Source organism: Gavia stellata, chromosome 3 (assembly GCF_030936135.1).
Source record: "Gavia stellata isolate bGavSte3 chromosome 3, bGavSte3.hap2, whole genome shotgun sequence".
NCBI lineage: Eukaryota > Metazoa > Chordata > Aves > Gaviiformes > Gaviidae > Gavia > Gavia stellata.
In genome coordinates, this window is record NC_082596.1 from 91180272 (window position 1) to 91200997 (window position 20726).

General features: G+C 45.8%; 1 protein-coding gene across 1 annotated transcript in view; it reads left to right on the top strand.

Annotated features, from left to right (window-relative positions):
* Positions 1–4943: 4943 nt before the first annotated feature.
* The window catches only part of PHLPP1 (PH domain and leucine rich repeat protein phosphatase 1), a 140744-nt gene continuing 124961 nt past the window's right edge, over positions 4944–20726 (top strand). Inside the window, 3 exon segments of the mRNA XM_059815657.1 lie at positions 4944–5145; positions 6093–6193; positions 6196–7630. Coding sequence (XP_059671640.1) covers positions 4944–5145; positions 6093–6193; positions 6196–7630 — 1738 coding nt within the window.

A 20726-nucleotide genomic window follows, 5' to 3' on the forward strand; every position in this document is an offset into this window, starting at 1 on the left:
CAGGTTGTTAACTGCTTCCTCCTGGATCATGGGGAGTTTATTTTGCTCTCCATCCCTGTCTTCCAGCTCAGGGAGCTGAATACCCTGAGGGTACCTGGTCTGGCTATTAAAGAATGAGGCAAAGAAGGCATTAAGTACCTCAGCCTTCTCCTCATCCTTGGTGACAATGTTCCCTTCTGCATCCAGTAAAGGATGGAGATTCTCCTTGGCATTGCTGAAGAACATGTAGTAGTGTTGATATTACTTGTATGGAAGTGGTTTTGGAATCAGAAATACAGATCAACACTTGCTGAAAATTATTTAGGGGGCTGTAGGTACAAATAACCTTCCAGGCAATGTGACTCCAGGGTTCCTGAATATATAAACACAAGTGTAACCTCTAAGATAATTTACAGCCTAATTCTATTTCAGGCATCAATTAATGGAAACTTCCCAGATCAAGAATGGTTCTTAATCCTATGCTCAGTCTAAGAACACATTTAAAATTAAGAGTTTCCTTGAATAAGCACCATCTTAAATGCTTTACTACACTGAAGGTCTTCCACGCCAAGATGAGCACAACTACCACAGAACATATGCACACTGCTGTGCTTTAGCTCACAGCTGAAGCAGCAATTGACATAAATTTTCAGTTCCTTGTTATCTGCAGGTCTGGTTTGCTCCTACAGTTGTAACAATTGCCTGTAGGGATGAGGGATACAGGTGCATACCTAGCATTTTAAAAAATGAAATTCATCCCTATTGATAAAATTATTTTTTTGAGAACAGCTTCCGTATGATGGTGGACTTAGCAGGGTTAGGTTTACGGTTGGACTTGATGATCTTAAAGGTCTTTTCCAACCCAAACGATTCTATGATTCTATGATTCTATGATGATGACATTAAATTTCTCTTTACAAAGAAGGATATTATTATATTGTTTAATTTGAAATGGTCCCTTTACTCATCCATCTCCTGGTCTTTGAATTATTTTTACAGTGGCAAATGTTTTGTCTTTTGAGTCAGCATTTTGACATTGAAATAAGTCTCTTGCTTCCTCCTCTGTAGGGAAATTCTCCCTTACTAGAAAAACAGGCTACTAAAGAAGAGAGCTGAGTAAGCTCCCTAACATTTCGCAGGGTTGAAGGACATTAAATTTCTTCTTTCTAAAATCCCCACCTTCACGTGTTAACTGGAATCACTGGAGTGATTCATACCTTCTTAAAACACAGATGAACATTTAACAGCACCACTGATGATGACTTATAGCAGAGAAAGTATAAATATAATCTTTCCCACACTAGTATTTCTCAGCACTCATCAACTTTTGATCCAGAACTGAGTTGTCAGTCAAGTTTTCTGCAGTCAAGGCTTGGGGATTAAGCAATTCCTGTTTAATGAGGGCATACTATTCTGAAATTATATCGCTGAAAACAAAAGCCAAATTCGGTAATCATTGCATATTGGATATAATTAAAAATTCTCTTTGAGTACAGTTCATGGCAAAACTGAGCCTACAAAGGCTGTATGCTGTCTGTACTGTCACACCACAGTAGCAATTTCAGAAAAATTAGACACTACCAATAAGCCATCATTGAACTGCCCAGCAAAATATTAACTGTAGCTAAACCAAGGGTTTACATGAAGTAAAGTGGCATAATGTTAAAGAACAGAACAGAACGGGCAGCAATATGAATTGAAGTTGGGTGTGGTCCTCTCCCCTACATTCACAGTGGAAGAGTAAGAAAAACCACAGACATCAGCTGATGCCCATCATCTGTCCCTTGCCTTGTAGAAACATCTAATAACAGCACAGTGTATCCCCGAGGGCTTTACAGGAATTTGTGAGAATTGGGGGAAGCAGCTGAACAGGAGTTAACATACTCCAAGCACCCCGGCAGTTACTCAGTCAGCTCCACGGTTGCGTATGGCAGCCTGATGCCTCCTGCCGTAGCTGTAGTAGCTGCCGGCAGAGGTGTAGGCAGTAAAGGTTACAACAGCTCCAGCCTCTGCAAGGATTTCAGCAAAGCTTTGGTCTCTATCAGAGCCAGGGAACCCTCTGGCTCTGATAACTGTGGATATAACATCATCCACAAGTGTCATCTTGTGGTTTCAAGACCTTCTGGCATTTTCCTGCCGCTGTCTGTAGGAGCTTATAATTTGTTCATTCAGTATAAAGAGTTTCAGTATGGAGTCATTTATGGTCATACATAAATTACTTTTATTCCCTTATTTTTTGTTAACAACTCCTATAATCAGAAAACTCATTTCGACTGCCAGATTCTGGTTGGAAAACTGCAGATTGCAAACCATCCTGTTTCATTTTACCTATCTTCCAAACAGCCATCATCAATCAAACTTTAGAAAAGGGAAATGTGTATTTCACCCTTCCACTTCTTCCTGACAAACATCAATTTCATGAGCTCTGTTCCCATGTCTCACAATAGCAGTTAATCCCTAGCAAAATTTACAGCTCCAGGAGAGTTTAAGAATATCTATCAGTTACTGGGAAAAAGAGAATAGCCTAGTTTTCTCATAAGCCTGAGAGTTCAATTTAAATATGCATACACGTACAGATTTCAAGCGCACTTCCCTGCATAAAGCAGAAATAACCAGGCTTGGTACCACTAACATTTGGAGATGCTGGGTCACTACAGAAACTGCCGCTTTCATATTCAGGAAACCATGAAGAGCAACAGCGCGGTCCCTTTTTTCCTCATGGTGCAACTCAGGGCTGACAGGATGCTGGGAGCCTCACTGCAGCCTTCTGCTCCTGAACAAATTTCACAGGGCAGTGATATATCAAACGATTTTCCCACCCTCAGGACTTCAGTGCAGCTACTTTGTTTTTTAATTGCATAAAGGCCTTCATTAGTAAGGCCGCTGGCAGTGGTGAATTAGCCTGGCAAGAGGGAGAGTGAGGTCAGCTCAGTCCCCAGCTACTTCTCTGAGTTGTACTGCAGATGGTGGCAGCTCTGTGCGGGCTGAGAAAGCTGTGGCGTAAATCCGGAGCTGGAGCTATACCAGTCCACCCCACTGAGGGTCTGACCCAAGGCCACTTAAACGACCTTAACTCCGTGTTCCTACACTATACGGACTATCTCACTAGGGCAGACGAAAAGAGCGTGTTTAGTCTATCAAAGAGAGAATATGACCTCTGTCAGGGGATGCTATTGCTGCCTATAAGTATTTTGGGGGTAAACACTCCGGAGTAAAAAAAAAAAAGCTATTTGAGTCAAAGGGCAATGCTGGCATGTGAGCAAATGGGTATAGCCTACCTGTGTGTAAACTCAGACCAAAAATTGGAAATTCCCAACAGCAAGGGCAGGGTGGCCCTGGGACGGTCTTCCAGTTAGAGCTGAGAACAAATCAGCTCAGCTCATTTCAAAATTATATTCAACTTGTTTATCTACCATGTTAGGGGGAGCTCACTAACATGCAGCACTGTAGGATGCGGTATCTCCAGTCACAAGGGAGAAAACTGGATGTCCCATGAGACCTCTCTTCAGTTCCGTATTCCTAAGTAACATGGGAGAATCTTTGTGTTCTGGATTTTTTCTGTGTGTGCATGAACATTCACGTATTTGAACAATTTGAGAAAAGCAGATCTCTCTCCCTGCTCCCTCCAAGGAAGGACCTCCTTCAAGGGCCGCAAACTATTTTCTAGAAAGTCTCATTTATTTCAAGTATTACTGTTAACAATAATGTCCCTAAAGTGTGTCTCCGTGTGTGCGTGTTTGCACGTTGAATATATCTCTCACGCATTTAAGTCAGGAGACCTAGAGTAACCTTCATGAAGTAGGTGGCATGAGGGTGGTGCAAAGCAGTAGAAATAAAACAGAACGTACAAAGCAGCCAGAACCAGACTGCAATATACTCAGTGCTGCACTTCTGCTGTGTGTGCTGCTACTGTCAAAGGAGGTTTTGGGCACCAGTTTTAAGCCTTTAATGGCCAAGCGCTGCTGTGACCTGTCAGTCTGTGCTCTGGACGTGGTCCTGGCTCTCTCCCGCTGCAGGAATTCCAAAGACGCTCTTCCTGGTGATTGCAACTCCAGATACGGGCCAGTGAACTGCACAGTCAGATTGTAATTAATTAGTTTACAGATTGTTCTGTTCAGAAGGTGGGTGGTTTCCATATAAAGGTAAAACACCAGCTTTGTTGTTAGAAAAACTTTTAAAAGGTAGTCACGTATTTCCATTGCAAGTTCCTTGGGGAATACCTCTGTTTTCTGTGGTGTGTTTCACCTGCTTGTACAGGGTATGAAGACAGTAATATGGCAGTGTGGAGGGGTGTTTTATTAGGAGAGGTAAACTTATTATGGTTCTGGTTTATTTATGGTTCATATATTATATATATGGACTAAAAAACCCCACCAACTAAAAATACTGTTTCACTTAGTTTATCTCGGGGTTCTCAGTGATGATTTATCTCCCCTAACATTGACATAACTGGTTAATTGCCCAGAACTCCCACTGTATTGCAGTCTATAGCATTTTTGATGAATATCTGGCAAGATGTTTCACTGTGATTTTACAAAATGTATTAAAAAGGAAAGATCTCAGGCAGTTACAGCCCTATCCAACTGACATTACTCAGCTAAAACATCCCCAAGAGTATAAGTGATTTCTCTGAATAAATACCATAGTATAGCGTCCTTACAGTATGAAAACTCATGCTTTCACACTGCTAATTGAATTTATCGGATTGTAATTTTCCTTTTCACTAATTCATTTAAAATCACATTTGGGGGGAAGAATGCTGCTATTTAATGGCTGCTTCCAAGCAATTTTGAAGAAGTATTTTCAGTAATTTTAGTCCCTGAAATACAGTGACAGACTAATAGCACTGAAACTGAGTCTACTCACAAAGCAGCTCTTTCTTGGTATGCGTGTGTGTATATATATATCTATATATAATTTTCCCCCTACATTTCCCTGTCTTTCTCCATCTTGGATCTGAAGAGATGGTCTCCAACGAGCAGCTCACCCGGGCTGAGTGCCTGGGTTCTGCACTGAGACAGCCAACAGGGAGAATACATCGGATTGGAAAGAGTGGAACGGGCATGGCCACTGAACCTGCAAAATCATTTCAGGTATGCTGCCAGGTGGCTATTAGCCAGCGATTACTGCTAAGCACTGACGTTCCTCGTGAGGTGCAGCTCAACGGTGACTGCAGGCAGGTCCCACTGTCAGCACTCCAGGCCGTATGGTTTCCCTTCATCAGCCGTTTCTGTAAAACCTTCTGATAAGGCTTCAGGAATATAACCATGGAGCATAGGACAAAGTCCCGCAACGATTTTAAAACGGAGTCAGCACTGGTGCCGTAAGGAGTGGCGGGACGCGGTGGCTCCCCGCGCTCAGAGGGGAAGCGGTGTGACTTCCAGCACATTCCGGCCTCCCGCCCTCGCGCGGGGCCGGCCAGCGGGCTCTCGCACCGGAGGCTGCACGGCCCTTGCAGACGGCGGGGGGGCGGGAAGGGAAACCGGCCCGCGGGCCGGGCTGTAAGGCACCACGGGGCGCAGGCCGCGCCGAGCGGCCGGCAGCGCCTGCTCACCAGCGCGGGCGGCGGCCGTTACGCCGGGACGGCGCGGCGCCGCCTGCTCGGCCGGCCGACCTCACCGCGGGGGGGGCGGCGGGCCTCCGACACGCAAAGCAGGGACATCCCTGCCTGCCGGGAAAATAGGCCAGGGCACGGCCCCGCCGGGAGCGCCCGTCGGCACGGAGGGAGGGAGGGAGGGAGCCCGCCGCCCCCAGCCGCGGCCAACAGCAGAACAGCCCGGCGCGGCGGGAAGCCGGCGCTGCCGGGACTTGTAGTCGGCGGGCGGCCGCCGGCCAGTCGGGACTACACTTCCCAGCGGCCCCCGCGCCCCCCCGCCACACCCTCCCCAGGCGCGGTCACGCTGTGTTTATCGGCGAGGCCCCGCCTCGCCGCGCGAGCGGTGGCGTCACCCTTGCGAGCCTCCCTCGCTCGGCGGCCCTTGTCAGCGACGAGGCGGGGGCTGCTTAATATTCATGAGGCGCGGGGAGCGGGCGGGCGCGCGGGCAGCGGCGGCTGGCTCACTCGCTCTCTGGCTGCCTAATGGCGCTCGCGGCAGCGGGGGAGCGGGGCTGAGGCGGGCGCGCGGCGCGAGGGCACCGGCGGAATGCTCCCCGCTGCTACGTAATCCCCCCCGGGACGCGGCGCCGCGCTCCGCTCGGCACCCCCCGCGCCGCGCCGGGCCGCCGAGCGGCGCTCCCAGCAGGGCGGCGGCGGCGGCATCCCCGGCCCCGCGGGCAATGGAGCCCGCGCAACAGCGAGCGAGAGAAGCCCCATCGGCGGGCAGCGGGCGGGGGGAGCCGGAGAGCAGCTCCCCGGGCAGGAGGAGCCAGGCAGCTCCCGGCGCGGAGAGCGGCGTGGAGCCGTCGGGCGGCGGCGGGCAGCTGGACGGCAGAGGAGCCGGCGGCCCGCGGCGGAGGCGAGGGGCAGCCGGCGGCTTCGCTCCCCCCGCGGCGCTGGCGGCCGGCGGGACGCCGGCGGCCCCCGGCGGGGCCGGCAACGCCAACTCCCTGCTCCTGCGGCGGGGGAGGCTGAAGAGGAACCTCTCTGCCGCCGCCTCCGCGCCCGCCGCCGCTGCCCCCGCCGCCTCGCTGGGCACCCGCAGCTTGGACAGGAAAGCGCTGCTGCTGAAGCCGCCCCGGCAGCTGCAGCCCCTGCAGCCCCCGGAGCGGGACTGGGTGCGGCGGGACCTGCAGCGGGGCTGCGTCCACGTCTACGAGCGCCACATGAACTGCTACCTGCGGCCGGTGCTCTGCACCCTGGAGACCACGGCGGCCGAGGTGGCCGCCCGGCTGCAGCAGCTCGGCCACCGGGGCGGCAGCAGCGTGGTGCGGGTGCTGGGCAAGGCGGGCGCGCCGCCGCAGCCCCCGCCCGAGCCGGCGGCGGCTCCCGCCGAGGCGCCGCCCGAGCCGGTGGCGGAGGGGCAGCGGCCGCAGCCGGAGGAGAGGCCGAGGAGCCGGCGGGGGACGCGGAGCGGGCTGGCCGGAGGAGCCTGCGGGGAAGCGGCGCGGCCCGGCCGCTTGCCACTGGGCGGCAGCGCCGAGGAGAGTGACTTGGCCGGCGGCCGGCCGAGCCCGGCGCCCTCCGACTTCAGCCCCGGGGCGCCGCCGGCCGACCTGTACCTGGCGGGGCCGCCGCTCTCCTGCCCCTCCCTCCTGGGAGAGCTGGGGCCGGCCGGCTCCGACACCGAGAGCTTCAGCCCCAGCGCCGAGAGCGTCTCCGACCGGCTGGATCCCTACAGCAGCGGCGGCGGCGGCGGCTCGTCCTCCTCGGAGGAGCTGGAGGTGGAGCCGGTGGTGCCCCCCGACGGGGTGGAAGCAGGCGCGGGGCCGGGCCGGGGCCCCCCCTGCCCAGGGGAGCTGCCCCCGGGGCGGGCAGGTGGGGCGCCGGCCGGCGCGGCCGGCGGGCGGGAGCTGCCGGCGGGGGCCGCGCCGCCGGGGCCGCCCGCCCTGTACGTGCAGCTCCACGGGGAGACCAGCCGGCGGCTGGAGGCCCACGAGAAGCCGCTGCAGATCCAGAACGACTACCTCTCCCAGCTGGGCTTCCGGGACCTGTGGCGGGTGCAGGAGGAGGGCATGGACTCGGAGACCGGCTGCCTCATACGCTTCTACGCCGGTGAGCGGGGCGGGGCGGCGGCCCGGGGGCGACCGTGGGGAGGGGGCGACCGGTGGGGCGGCGGGCGCGGCCCTTTCCCCCACCCCGCGCCCCGGCTGTTGGTCCGGCGGGCGCCGGGGTGGGAGGCGGGTGGCTCGGCGCAGCGCCTACGCCGGGGCCGGCCCCGGGCCGTCTCCTCTCACGGGGAGGGTGGCCCGCGGGTGCCGCCGCGCCGGGGAGGGGCCGTGCGGGGAGGTCCCCGGCGGCGGCGGCGGCGGCGGGCAGGGCTGCCCCGAGCCGGCTGCCGGGGGAAGCCGGGGTGTTGGCGGCGCTTGGAAGCTCCGGGCTGCCCCGAAGCTGACGCTGTGCCAGGGCAGCCTCCCCTCCCTTCAGCGCCTGGGTAATGGAGGTCGCTCTTCTGTTGTTCCCCGTTTCCAGCAGCGGCACTGGGCGTTCGAGGTGAAGTCGGCCTTAATCTACTGCTTTCCCTAGTGACGAGGAACGCATCGGTGCCGCTGCTGGGGATGGAAGGTCGAAGGCTGTTCCAGGCGTTCGCAGGATGCCGGCAGCTCGCTCACGGCGTAGTGAGCTGTGTGCTGCGGCGTGCTCCGAGACCGGCCGGTAGCGGAGCCGAGGGCGAGGCGGGCCGGGTCAGGAGGGGAAGGCTCCGCGCAGTTTTGCTCCCGAAATAGGCTGCAGCAGTGCAGGGCGCGCAGATTCCTGAGCCGAGAACGGTGCGTTCCTGCAAACGAACTCCTGCGCTTAGCTTTCTGCGTTGTTAGCGCTTGCGATCAATTTTCCCGTTCGTTAGAGTAGCGGGGCTTCACTGAGAGACTGAGGCGGTAAGCAAGGAAAGTACACAAGTGCAGGACATAGCCTTTGAAAACAGAGTAGTGAAAACCTTTATAATGAAAAGGCAGAAGCTTTTTAATGCAGCTTTGCTGTTACAACTTACAGTACAAAATTTGGGGAGTATTGGGTGGAAAAGTTAGCTCCCATGTTGTAATTACACAACCTTCTGCAGTTTTAGAGAGGTTTAAAAATACCCCGTGTGTCAGTTGAATTGCTTTGTATAAAATACTTACTGTAATCTTGGGACTCCTTGGGTTTTAACTGTCCTGTCCAAATCTCCAAGGAGGAGAAGTTGTTTAATGTCCAAGTAAGCATTCAAATACCTGCAAGTTTTCCTGTGAAATAGGTAAATGTGGTACCCAAGGATAAGGTCATGCTAGCAAAGTAGCATGTGCCATCCATCCCCTTGCAGGGTTGGCTGAGCAGAGTGGTCCTTCACTGAACCGTGAGAATTCAGTGCTTTAACTCTGAAAAACACGGAAATTCTTCTCTCGAGTGAATTCCTCTGAATGTCAAATAGAGGCGGTAATGGCGGGGTGGGAAGGAGAGCAGTACGCTAGATAAGTGCCCCGCTTTATTCAGAAGAGAACGTGGGAGCGGTGGCGAGTGGTCAGTTCAGCTTTTCTTCAGATGTGTGGGTTGGTTGTATAATGACCCGGCATAACGACTGCAGAAGTAGTATTTGTTCAGGGGATTTACAGAAATACGTTAGATATCTATATTGGGGTTAGAAAGCAGCTAAAATATTTTTTTCAGGTGATGGTGGCCTGCGGGTTTCTCTGCTGCGCTGTTGAGGGTGAAAGTCAGCAGGTGATGCTGGAAGGGATGTTGCTTCCTTTATTTCCAGTCCCACTGTAAAATGGGAGTGCGCAGACACGTTTTAAAATGGGACAACCGTGTGCCTCCTTTCCTAACAGGATGTGTTCTAAAGAAAACACAGTGAGAAAACGTAGCTAAGTCTTACACACAGTTAAGCCTGTTTGCATGTAGTTTTTATGCATTAAATGATTAATTCTATATGTTAAACGCGGATGTTCCAACTCTCTTTTCTTTTAGTGTCTCAACACGATTGCTAATGTAGCTCGTACATCTTGACTTCCTTGTACAAAACTACTAAATAGGAATTTATTTCTATAAGCATACATAGGATTAAATTAATGCAAATTTCTTACGCAAGTTCGTATGCTAAGAAGTATGCCTCTGTACTTCAAAAGTGCAGTGTTTTTTGAAATCCTTATCTCTTTGAGGAGATCTGTGATCAACATCTAACACACCTGTGATCAGGTGCTTGTAACAGAGTGGTTGCAGCATCTAATGTGCCAGACCAGCCAAAAACAGCTAAGAAAATATTACTGACATGTAATCATACTGATTTTATGTAACTGTTCTGGCAAGTTAACTCTGCTTCCTTATTTTATATTCCCCCCCGACCCCTGCAGATGAAAGAGAGGGAAGGAGAGACACTTAAAAAGAGTACACATCAAATTCAGCTGGAAGGGAGGTGGGTTTTGGCCCCAAAGTTAGGGTGTTTTGCTTAGGAGAAGTACCTTTTTTATAAATGATCCTCCACAATCATACCCTAAGGAAAGCTTTAAAACAGTGATTTCCTGTTTGCCTGGGACTTCATTGGTTTAAGCAACCTGGCTTGTCCCAATGGATAGAGAACCACTAGCATCTCTATCCCTGTAATTTCCTGCAAGCTGTCTCAGTAGGATTTGGCGATCCTGGTCTTGTACTGATGTAAAATGGCGTAAACCTAGGCTGGATTTATTGCATCGCTTCTAAAAAGAATTCTTTCACCTAATCCCCTTGGAGTGGGGAGAGAAGAAGGGAGCACAGTGGTGACTTTCAGGCTTTTTTATTTCTGGGGAGAGACAGTTTTAAGACTGGAAGATTACTGAAATGCAACATTACAAATTCCAAATAAGATAAGATGATACAGCCAATGATTTTAGGGATTACTCTAGGTTGGTAATTTTTCTAGTTGTGGAATCTGGAAAATACGTATTTTTAAAAAAATTACTAGGAGAACTGCAGAGAATCAGGCTTTTTTACTATGACAAAACAGCTTTCTTAATAAGCAGCAGTCCACAAACTTTCTGTAAATGAAATATCTGTTCTTTTAATGCAGAATTCCAAATTTAAAAGCCCCCAAAACCAACATGTGACACTACAAAGGTAAAAAAGCTTCCTGTACATTACCTATGTTTGTTTCAAAATGTGGTTAGTGCATCTTTATTTTGTTATCTCCTCTCCTTTTCTTACTCAGAGTGTGAGTGTGGTTGATTTCTTCAATCTTTTGACTCTGAGCATTAAACAGATAACACCGTTGCTAAAACAAAATCCCTTACAGCTTTAAGGGTCTGATTCTACTCCCTCTAATATTAAATTGAGCAGAATTGGGCATTAGTGACTGGTCATGCATGTCAACTTTTCTCTCTGTTGAAATCTATCTCAACAAAAGATACTGTTCTCAAAGTTTGAAATACTTAATCTCTATTTAAAAGGATACGGTTAAATAGCTTTCCACTGAGATATCACGTTACTGAGTTATGGAACTGTGTAAGAATCCATAGTGCAATTACAGTCATGATATTGTCGCTGGGAGACCGATTAGGTCAGACTTACTAAACTATTCCTAAAACCATAAGAGTGGCTGTGATCCAGAAGGCTTCTCGCAAACAAGTTATAGTATTCCTTATTGCTCTGTAAAAATAATTTTTGTAAAACATAAGTTGTCCCAGGGGCCTTGACTTCTCTACAATTTGCATGTAGAAGGAAAAATAGACTAATACACCAATCTTGTCATTTAAAAACTGCAAAACTGCTTATTTGTTTTGACTTTAGATCAGAAATAAGCATGGAATCATGTTCAGTGCTGTGTTCCGGAGCATCTGCGTGGCAAGGAGCATAAGTAACATGATCTTGGTCCTGAAGACCGGTTCAGTACAATGGATGTTTGAGGTGTTTTTGTTGTACTACTGAAAGGTGATGTTATTTGTGATTCTGGCACTTGGCCACCGTTAAATTCTCTGCTTTTTGATGTGACATAAGGCTTCTGCACCTGCTGGTGTCATCAAATATATCACTTTTCAGTAGATGATTGCCTATAGGCAGAATACTAAGAAATGCCAGATGTTATTAGGGGTGTTAATTTTGCAACTGGCTGTTAGGTGTTACTTGGGAAGAGATGCTTCTTGCTCATGTGACCTTTTAGAAAGCTATGAGGAGAAACGAATCCAGCTGTGTCTTAAAGTTCATAACAAGAAATGTTAGTCTGTCCAGTATGAAGACAAGGGTGGGAAGATCTAGTGTCAGGATCAGTTGCACTGATCTAAGCAATTGTTTGGTTGTGTTTTTTTAAAAAGTACACTTAGTAGTTGGGGTAACAGTAAGACTTCCAGCTGTATAGATGGAAACATGGTTTTAGATACTTACTCTTACATGAAAACACTGTAGGCCTGGCAATGCTGAGCTTTGTGGAACGGGACATGTATTGAATCACTAGCTGCTTGTTGTGCTACTTGGTGAATAACTCAGTTCAGCTATTTAATACATTGGTTAACTTGATTTAAGATGACTAAGTGCCATTTAAAGGGGGAAAACGTGCAAAGGCAGACCTGTTTCTTAACTGAGGGTAGGAGAACAGCTGTGCCGTAAAGAGCTTCTGCCTTTGGAGCACTGACTTAGTTCTGAAATCCAATATCTTATTTAATGTGAAAGAAATTAATTCACATTAATGTGCATGGATTTTTTTTTTACATATGTGATTGGGAAGGAGAGGTCTCTGTGAACTTGTCTGAGAGCAAAAGGAAAAACAACCTCTGCCTAGGGCTGCCATGATCTCGATTTTTTTTTTTTTTTCTTCCTAATGTGACTGGGCTGTACGTTCTTTTACCTTGTAATCATTTACGTGAGGGCATCTCCTGCGAAGAGAAGTAATACGTAAAGCTTGCCACTTCAGGAAACTATCTCATTTCAGTTACACAGTGTGTTTAAATCCAAGCTAGGTCCTTAGCGGGACCAAAGCAGCGCAATGTCTAGTCCTGTTCTTCAGGAAGGTTTAAAACGGCTGCGGTGCAGTTGGCTTGCTCCACCTGTCCGTGTGCGTAGCTGCTTGCTTACCTCCTGGCAGTTGGAACGGGGTCTTCCCAAGGTAGGCGGCTTTGCGAGCTCGGGGGCTCTGAGGGCACAGCGGCCTCTCCTCCTGCGCAGGAGGAGCCCTGCAGATAATGCTGGAATGCTGGCGAAACCGCAGCTGAGCTTTGCTATGTGACAGCTGTTGAGTACAATGGTTTTTGCAACTTCTAAATTCTGTTGTACTCCTGGCTAGCATCCATAATTTAAGTATGTGTGAAGTACCAACACGGGAGACTTCAGTGTGATGTACATAAGAGTTACTATATATACTAAAATGGTACCTCCAGGAGCTGAATTTCCTCACTGCTGCAGCACGGAATGCAGCATTCTCCTTTGGTTTTTTTCCCCTCTTTTGATACTATCCCTCTTTCCATATCTCACCAGCTATTTCCTTAAAAATTTTTTAGGAAACTGTGCATAAACATCCTTCTTATGATGAAGCTGCCGATATACCTGAAAGCCCTTGTGCAATTAAAACATCCATCTGTTCTGTTAGGACACTGACAGACTGCTATGCATCTGAAGCACTACATGGTTCTTTGGAAGATACTACTTAATAGTACAAAAAAAGAAACGTTCGTTCTAAACAGCGTTAGCAACTGGTATGTGCTTCTTAACTACCAAAAACTACTATGTGGTCTTATAAAACAATATATAGAGAGATTTCTTTGTTATCCAAGTGATCTTCTGGAAAAGAAGCAAGTATAAAACGCCATGTCTGAAAAGATCAGTTTGAAAAGTACATGCAGACAGAATTCCATGGAATAGACGCTTAGAAATCCAAAAGACTGCTACTTGTTACACTCAGCTGTTTAATTTGGAGGGAACGGGTATCTCACATGCTTACAGCTGTATTTCCCTCTGTGTTTAAGGGATGGTCATTTTGAATTAACTGTTTAAGCTATTAGTATCTTGATTTAGGAAAAAGAAACCAAAGACTGACTTTCTATTTGCGTTGGACAGTAGAAGCAAAGACACTTTGACTTAGTCTTCAGCGTTTCATTATTTCATTGGTTGTGGAATGTGGCAGACTGGCATTTTAGATCAGATGAATCTGCGAGTGTACTCGTTTTCAGCTTTCCTTGACTCAATCTTATTGCTCTATTTTAGAAGTTTTGCTCAAATGAGGATTTGCACTCTGTGAAGCCATATGTCTGAAACAGCCCTGTAATAACTTCATTCTTTGACCCAGAGAACTGAATGTTGCGTTTACCTTTGAGGTTTTTTTGGTGAGGTCTCTTTTTTTTTTTTTTTTGGTGTGTGGAGTCAAATGGAATGGACTTCAATGCTTGGGGTCAGTTGCAGTTTGTGTAGGGAAAGCAGTTCAAGTAAAAGGGACAGGGTGGGATGTACTAAAGTCTCTTTTTTCTGTAAGCTTCACTATCTTGGCCATGTGATCTCTGCTTATTTTTTCCTTCTCGAAGATATTTAAGAGAAATGCAACCAACCTATGTAAACAACTGTCAAGTTTTAAACTCACTGAAAAAGTGAATGTGTCTGAACTTTTTCTAGATTTGGCTCTAGGACAGGAGTTCTGAAACACTAACCTCTTCACAAGATATTTAAGAAACTTCACGGGAAGACAATGTCCTCATTTTAAAAATAATCAATAACCTCTTGCTTATGATAATCATCTGTAAGATTGGAAAGCTAAGTCAAAATTCCAGCTGCATGGTAATGACAGAGTTGTGTATAGATTTGAGGTAGTTAAGCTCTACAGATTTTACGTCAGAAAGTTTCTGTGAAAATTCTAGATTTTCAGCTTCCTGCTTCACTCAAAAGTGCCTTGTTTTATTCTTTGTGTAACTTCTGTCCTTCAAGTAGCTTTTTTGGATGGTTGAGTTAGCTGCAGCATTACCTTTTTGGAGAGACTAATTTTTACATTTTTCACTATAAAATAACTTGTATTTGCTGTAGAATATTTTTTTCCATTAGGCTGGCATTTGTCCAGTATGCTATCTTAACATAGATATCATTTTCCAAAAATAACTAGTGGCAAATTCTAATTTAACATTTTCCCACTGGTTGCTGTTAAATACTGAATCGATATTAGATATTGGAGAATTTTAAATTTAAGGCTTTTTATTTCTGGTGTATTTTAATTGACTCTTACTTTTTGTCATATGTGTGCTATATGATAAAATGTTACATGCAAAGACTAGACATCACTTGCCTATTGGAATGCAGCAGCTGTCCTTAGAGCACGGAGGGACTTACGTGGGTTGTGAATGAATAACAATATTGTGTCCTGCTGAAATTCTATTCAGTATTTCAGGTAGGCAAAATTAATGGTAAAACCAGTTTTCTGTGGTGTCTGTGCTGGCATACCTGCTTTTGTGTTTGCTTTTTTGAAAAAAAGCACTAGCAGTCATCACTGTTTGGAGTCCGTTCTGTAAGTTACCACAGCTGTGGTCACCCCCTCCATACCCTCTGCCACTGACACATAAAATCATTTCGTTACGTAAGTTGACAGTCCAAATTCTTCATGCCGGTTGCCACAATTGGAATTCCTCTTGCTTCCCTGTTTAGCTAACTAGCTAGTCCTGACCCTTTGGGTCTGATGGCTGAGACTTTCTGCTCCCGTGGTTGTGGTTAAAATATGTGGAAGAATGGGAATGTTGCAGAATCTCTTGGGGGTTTTGTGCCCCTCCTCCCCCCATTATTTAGGGGGCAAAAATTGTTCTTTGAAGAACATTGCATTTAAAAATGACAACTGTTAAATCGGGAAGAAAGACCTCCTGGAGTGAAGAGTCATTTAATTTCACAACATAGCATACTATTCTTTTGAAGCTTTTTCTGTCGATGGGGAAGTAAAATTTCTTCCAGCTGGCTTTGACTTATTTGGAGGGATGCTGAAAATACTCATTGCCCAACTAACTGTGTGTTCCTCGATTTGACAGCTAAGAATAACTATTTACATATTGATGTAAAATACTGAGTTTCAGGGGATTTTTCTCTCCAGTTTTATCTAGCTTAGTTCCCTCTGTAGAAGGAAAATGAAGTTGTGTAAGCGGGGAAGATTTTTAAAGTTTAACTCAACATTTTTTGTGGGCCAGAGGTAAATTCGTCCCTTTGCAGGGTGTTAATTGTTCCCGGTCTTGTCCAATGGCAACGGGAATCTTCAAACCAACCTCACTAGGCTCTGAATTGTATTCATAATTCTCAAAACCCCATAAAAGGTGCATGAACTGGTTCCTCTCATCTGCAAGCACTCCAAGTGCCGTGCCAACTTATTTAAATAAAGACAAAACAATGGGCCTTGGTCCAAGGGGTAATGAGGAGCTGGAATGCCTTTGAAGTTCAGGACCCTAGGCTGTAGGTGGGATTTACATAAACCTCATTATGTAATCTGAATGCAGTTTCTCTTCCTGTTTGTTCGATTTATGAATCTTTGTGTCCAGAGAGAAAGAGATAGTAAGACCTGTAATTAAGATAAGTAGCTGGCCGCTCCTTTTCTGAATTCGTGCTCTGGTGAGGAGAGAATTTTAGATGCAGCATTAAGGGTAGAACAAAACCTGTGATTCAGGCACCTTCAGTTGATGAGAATAATACTAACTCCTTTCCTTTGAAAAAGCTGCATGCTTCTTTAACTATGCCTAGTTCAACCTATTATTTCCTTTAAAATAAATGGTACAGAAAAGCTTAGAGTTCTTACTAACAACGATTTTGCTTTTATATAAGCCATAGATGGTCTTTATCTAAGCAGCTCTCACCCGTTTTAAACCTACCTTGAAACTAGCAAGTTTCTAAGTGGACAGTGGGTTTTCTGATCCGAATTGCATACAATGACATTTTGTTGTTCTCAATCAAACATTTGCTTCTTCCTGTCTGATCCTCTCTGTAAGTAGTAGCAGCAGCACTGGGTTTGCGATAAGAGACCCATAAGATGATGGGTCAGATCTACCAGTGCCTTCTTATCACCAGTTATTTTATGATTATTGACTCAAATTGTAAGTGATGGAGCAATGTGTTTTTCCTTCTACTGTGTGTTACTCAGTGGGACAGACAGAGCTCTAGGGGACAACAGTTTCCGTTAGCAGTCATTTTATTTATGAAACTTAACTACGTCTGAGACGACCTAATGTTGTATGTCACTATTGGCTTTCTGCATCTACATGTATTTGCTTTCATGCTATAAAGCTTGCCCATTGGAAGAAAAAAGTTAATGACAAAACCAGTTCCGAATGAAGCGGTAGAACACCTGGAAGAAGGCTAGCATGTGTAACGTACTGAAGTTAACAGGCTAGGAGCTCTTGGTTTCCTCTAGTACCAGTGTTACGGGGCCACAAACATGAAGGCAAGATAGTTTGCAGGTTGCAAATGGGATGTTTCTCAAAGTGAAGTTAATCACATCTGTGGGAGATGCAATTTAACATTTCCAAACGACCAACAGGAGCTTGTTGAAAGCTGTGCAATATGTAATGATACAAAAGGATTTTTTTCCCCATTTCAATCCTAGAGTTGAGGATTTTTACTCTACTGTCTCGATAAAAGTGTGGAGCTCATAGTGTGGTTGTGCGGATTAAAATTTCAATGGTTAGAAGTAGAGCTGAGTTTATATCCTTTCAGAGCAAGTAGTTGACTTTTTTTTGTCTCGGGTGTCCTAGCTAATAAAAGAAAGGACTGGCTGAAAATGGGAATCTGAACTCTTTGAAGTGTCCAAGCTCTGTGAAGTTGTGAAGTGGCTATGGATGTGTCTTATCTTTTTTTTTTTGGTGGCATGAAAATCATGTCCCTTGTCTGTGTCAACCAAAATAGAATCTGTAGTCTGTATATTCCCTGTGAACAAACCAAAGATTAATGGGATACATTTCAGACTATTAAATACAGAAAGTGTTTCCATTTCATAACTTCCAGAACAATTGTATCATCTATGTAAGTATATTCATCCCCCTTAAGATTAGACTGGTAGCACTGAGAACTGCTTGGTTTGTCTCTCTTTAATCTTCTTAATAAAATGACAACTTTAATTCCTGCTAATATGAGAAGAGTACATTAAATTATTTTGCTTTACAGATTCCATCTTGGAAGTGTCTCTTGTAAGAAAAATGTCTCGGAATGTTTCTTTTCTGAATCCATGTGATAAAAGATCCTAGTTTATTTTGCAACTTCCAGCTTTCTCCTTCATAACTGAAACCTAGAACGAAAACGCATTGATCAGCATCACTAGATATCGTAGCAGGAAGATTAAGAGGCTTTGTAGCCTGCAGTGGACTAAGTCATATGCCTTCTCTCAGTGTCAGAGTAAGTGTTGCTCTGGAGAAAATGGTGTACTAGAGCCTGGGTTATATATTATATTTAATTTGCAACACTGGGTGGGGTGTGATCCTTCGTATAGTGCTCTGCTAGAGTGTGAGCAGTTTCAGCACCTCTTACTGCTTCAGTTTTGCATTAATAGGAGGTGTATTTTGAGTTCCTGGCGAATGACTGGTATTACTTACACTGTGGAAACGAGGGAATGCAGATTTGTCGCCTTAGTTGTGAACAGCACTGTTTTGAGACTGTTAGCAGATCGCAAAGCATAGATCAGCTGTAGATCCTTTTAGCCTAGAATATGCAGCTAAACTTTTTCCCTTTTTTTCTCCTTTTTTTTTGCTCTTCCTCTTTTTTTCCCCTCCTTTTTTTTTTTGTTTTTTGGTCCTCCTCCTTTTTTCTACAGGCATTTTTTGGGCATTCTTGGCTGCATTTTCCCACTCACCCATTTTGTATAGTTTTAGTCCTTCCCTTGAAGATTTTAGGGGTTTTCTCTGCAATGCCCATTTATCAGTATGACTCTGTGTGTATTCCTTCCTGCCCACCCCTGATCTATAAGGCTATGTATGAAACAGTACCACTACATTACTTGTGGAGAAGGGCATTCATTCTAGCATGGCTAACACAGGGCTGCAAAAATAAATAAGCAAAATTCTCTCCAGAAAGTCACAGCGCATAGCTACAACAAATTGCTGTGTATGTTAACAATGTAGGAAAAGGCAACGATATAGACAAATGAGATAAAAAGAGCAGAGCCTTAAAGGGATTTAAGGTGTATTGTACCTTTATATTACAGAAACAAGCATGTAAAAAATTTTCGGTTTGTTTTTTAAATAAAAAATCCCGTGTCACATGTATGTTCTTCACCCAGCAGTGCATCTCTTGCAAATACAGGATTTTAAGAGTCAAAGGTGGTGGCCTGCCTAATGTTCTCAAAGTGCTTGTCTATAAGAAGAATTTGTAAACAGGTTATAAAAGAAAGAAAAAAGGCTAATCTTTCCATAGTAAGAATTATGGCTGACAGTAGAAGAGTTCATGCTTTTAATAGCCTTTGAACCTAAAATTGCATGTACTGAATCTTTAACATTAGACTGACTTGTAAATGGTGGTATTACATGTGGCACATCCGTAAGGCTTATGCTTTTTAGGAATGTGTACAGCAAACGTGGAGGAGATTCAGCGTTTGGCACTGTTCTTTTGCTTGCTGTCACCAGCTAAGCTAGGCATGATCAACTGGTCAAGTTAAAAAAAAAAAAAAAAAAAAAAAATTTGTTAGCAATCATTGTCCTTTCTGAATTGTGAAGGAAGGTGCTGCTAAGGAGTATGGTACAGGGCAAGTCTAGTCTCCTCCTCTTGTAGCCCTGAAAAAGGATGGATTCCTAGTAAGCAGGTTCTGGGAACTCAGTGTGCAGCCTTCTGTCCGGGAGAGGATTGTGTATGTGTACTCATCACTGGTAAATGGAAGAACAGCTATAATTTTCATAGAGGCACACTTTTCTTCTGCCTGTATGTTGTCTTCATTCTGTGAGATTCTTAACCATATTGCACTTAACGAATTGGTGAATTGCCTTTCCAGACATGGTACTGTTACTTCAGGTTTGTTCGGATGCTGTGCATATTGGCAAGCCTTAATCAGAGATGTTATTTGACACTCTCCGGTAGGTCCTTTGGCCCTTGTGCCTTGGCACTCTGGGTTTTTGGTGGCACCGGCTTTTTTCACATTCAGGTTTCACTTTTGCTCAGCTCTTTATTCCTCATATCCACTAATTTTTCTCAACATGTAGGGCATATACTCAGCTGAAAATCCTTTGAGCCTTTCTCCGTAGACATGGCTATACTGCTTTGCAACAAAATGTGTAGTTGTTCGAAAATGCTTGGAGACTAACGTCTAACCTTCATACCTAATGTAGGTGCCGTCCGTACCAAAACAAATGCTGTGGCATAAAGTTAATACCCACTAACCTTTTCATAGCAGAAGTGTCTGAATATAGCGGTGTCTTCATCCACAGTAGCAGGGAAATAGCGCAATATCCTTATTTCCCTAATGGCAGATTAGGCAAACCTTGTCTTATCATTTATACATAAACATCCCGTTTTGTCTTTTCGGATTGTCTTGAGCATTTGCTTCTCTGCGCTGGAGTTACCGTTGTCCTTTTGGCAACTCATGCTTAGGAAAATATACCCTGGTGGGACTGTCTGCAGGCAGGCATGCCTGGCTTCTTTGCTTTGAATGTGAATATTTGTTTGCTTCCCTTCTTGTTAGTGAAAAGCACGGGGGTAGCTAGTTATAAGTCTCATTAAGCCGTGTCGGTGTGGCCACTAATCTGAGCATTTCACTGTGATTTGAATTGATGGCGGGCTGTCACCTTTCTGGCAAGGCACAAGGATGAGGTGCTGGTATCAGTAGAGGTGTGACGTGTAACAGGCTAAGTTCCCAAATCGTGAGCAGGGCTAGCTGCATTGTAAAAATGAGTACACTGTGCTGTGGGTTACTCGAATCTTTCCCACTATGTGCTATTTTTACACTATCCATTTTCTTGCATGTATGTGAAGCTGTTGTATGTATGTGCATGTATGTGAAGCTGTTGAGAGATTTGGTGAGCAGCAGAGCTCTCAGTAAGAGGAAGCTGGTTTGATTTTGTTTCCTAATGACCTGTAAGGCAAATTGCTGAGTGCATTCATTCCTCAGTAGTTATAAAGGGAGGGAAGATAGCACGTGATTGGAAAAGAAGTAGAGGTTTTGTCATCTCACTGTTTGCTAGCTGCAGTTACTCTTATTAATGCGTGTGCTTTAATTTTTACTGAAAGCAGTTGAAGCGAAATGAGGACTTGAATGCTGACACGTGAGTGCGTCTAGTCAGGGGTTGAAGGT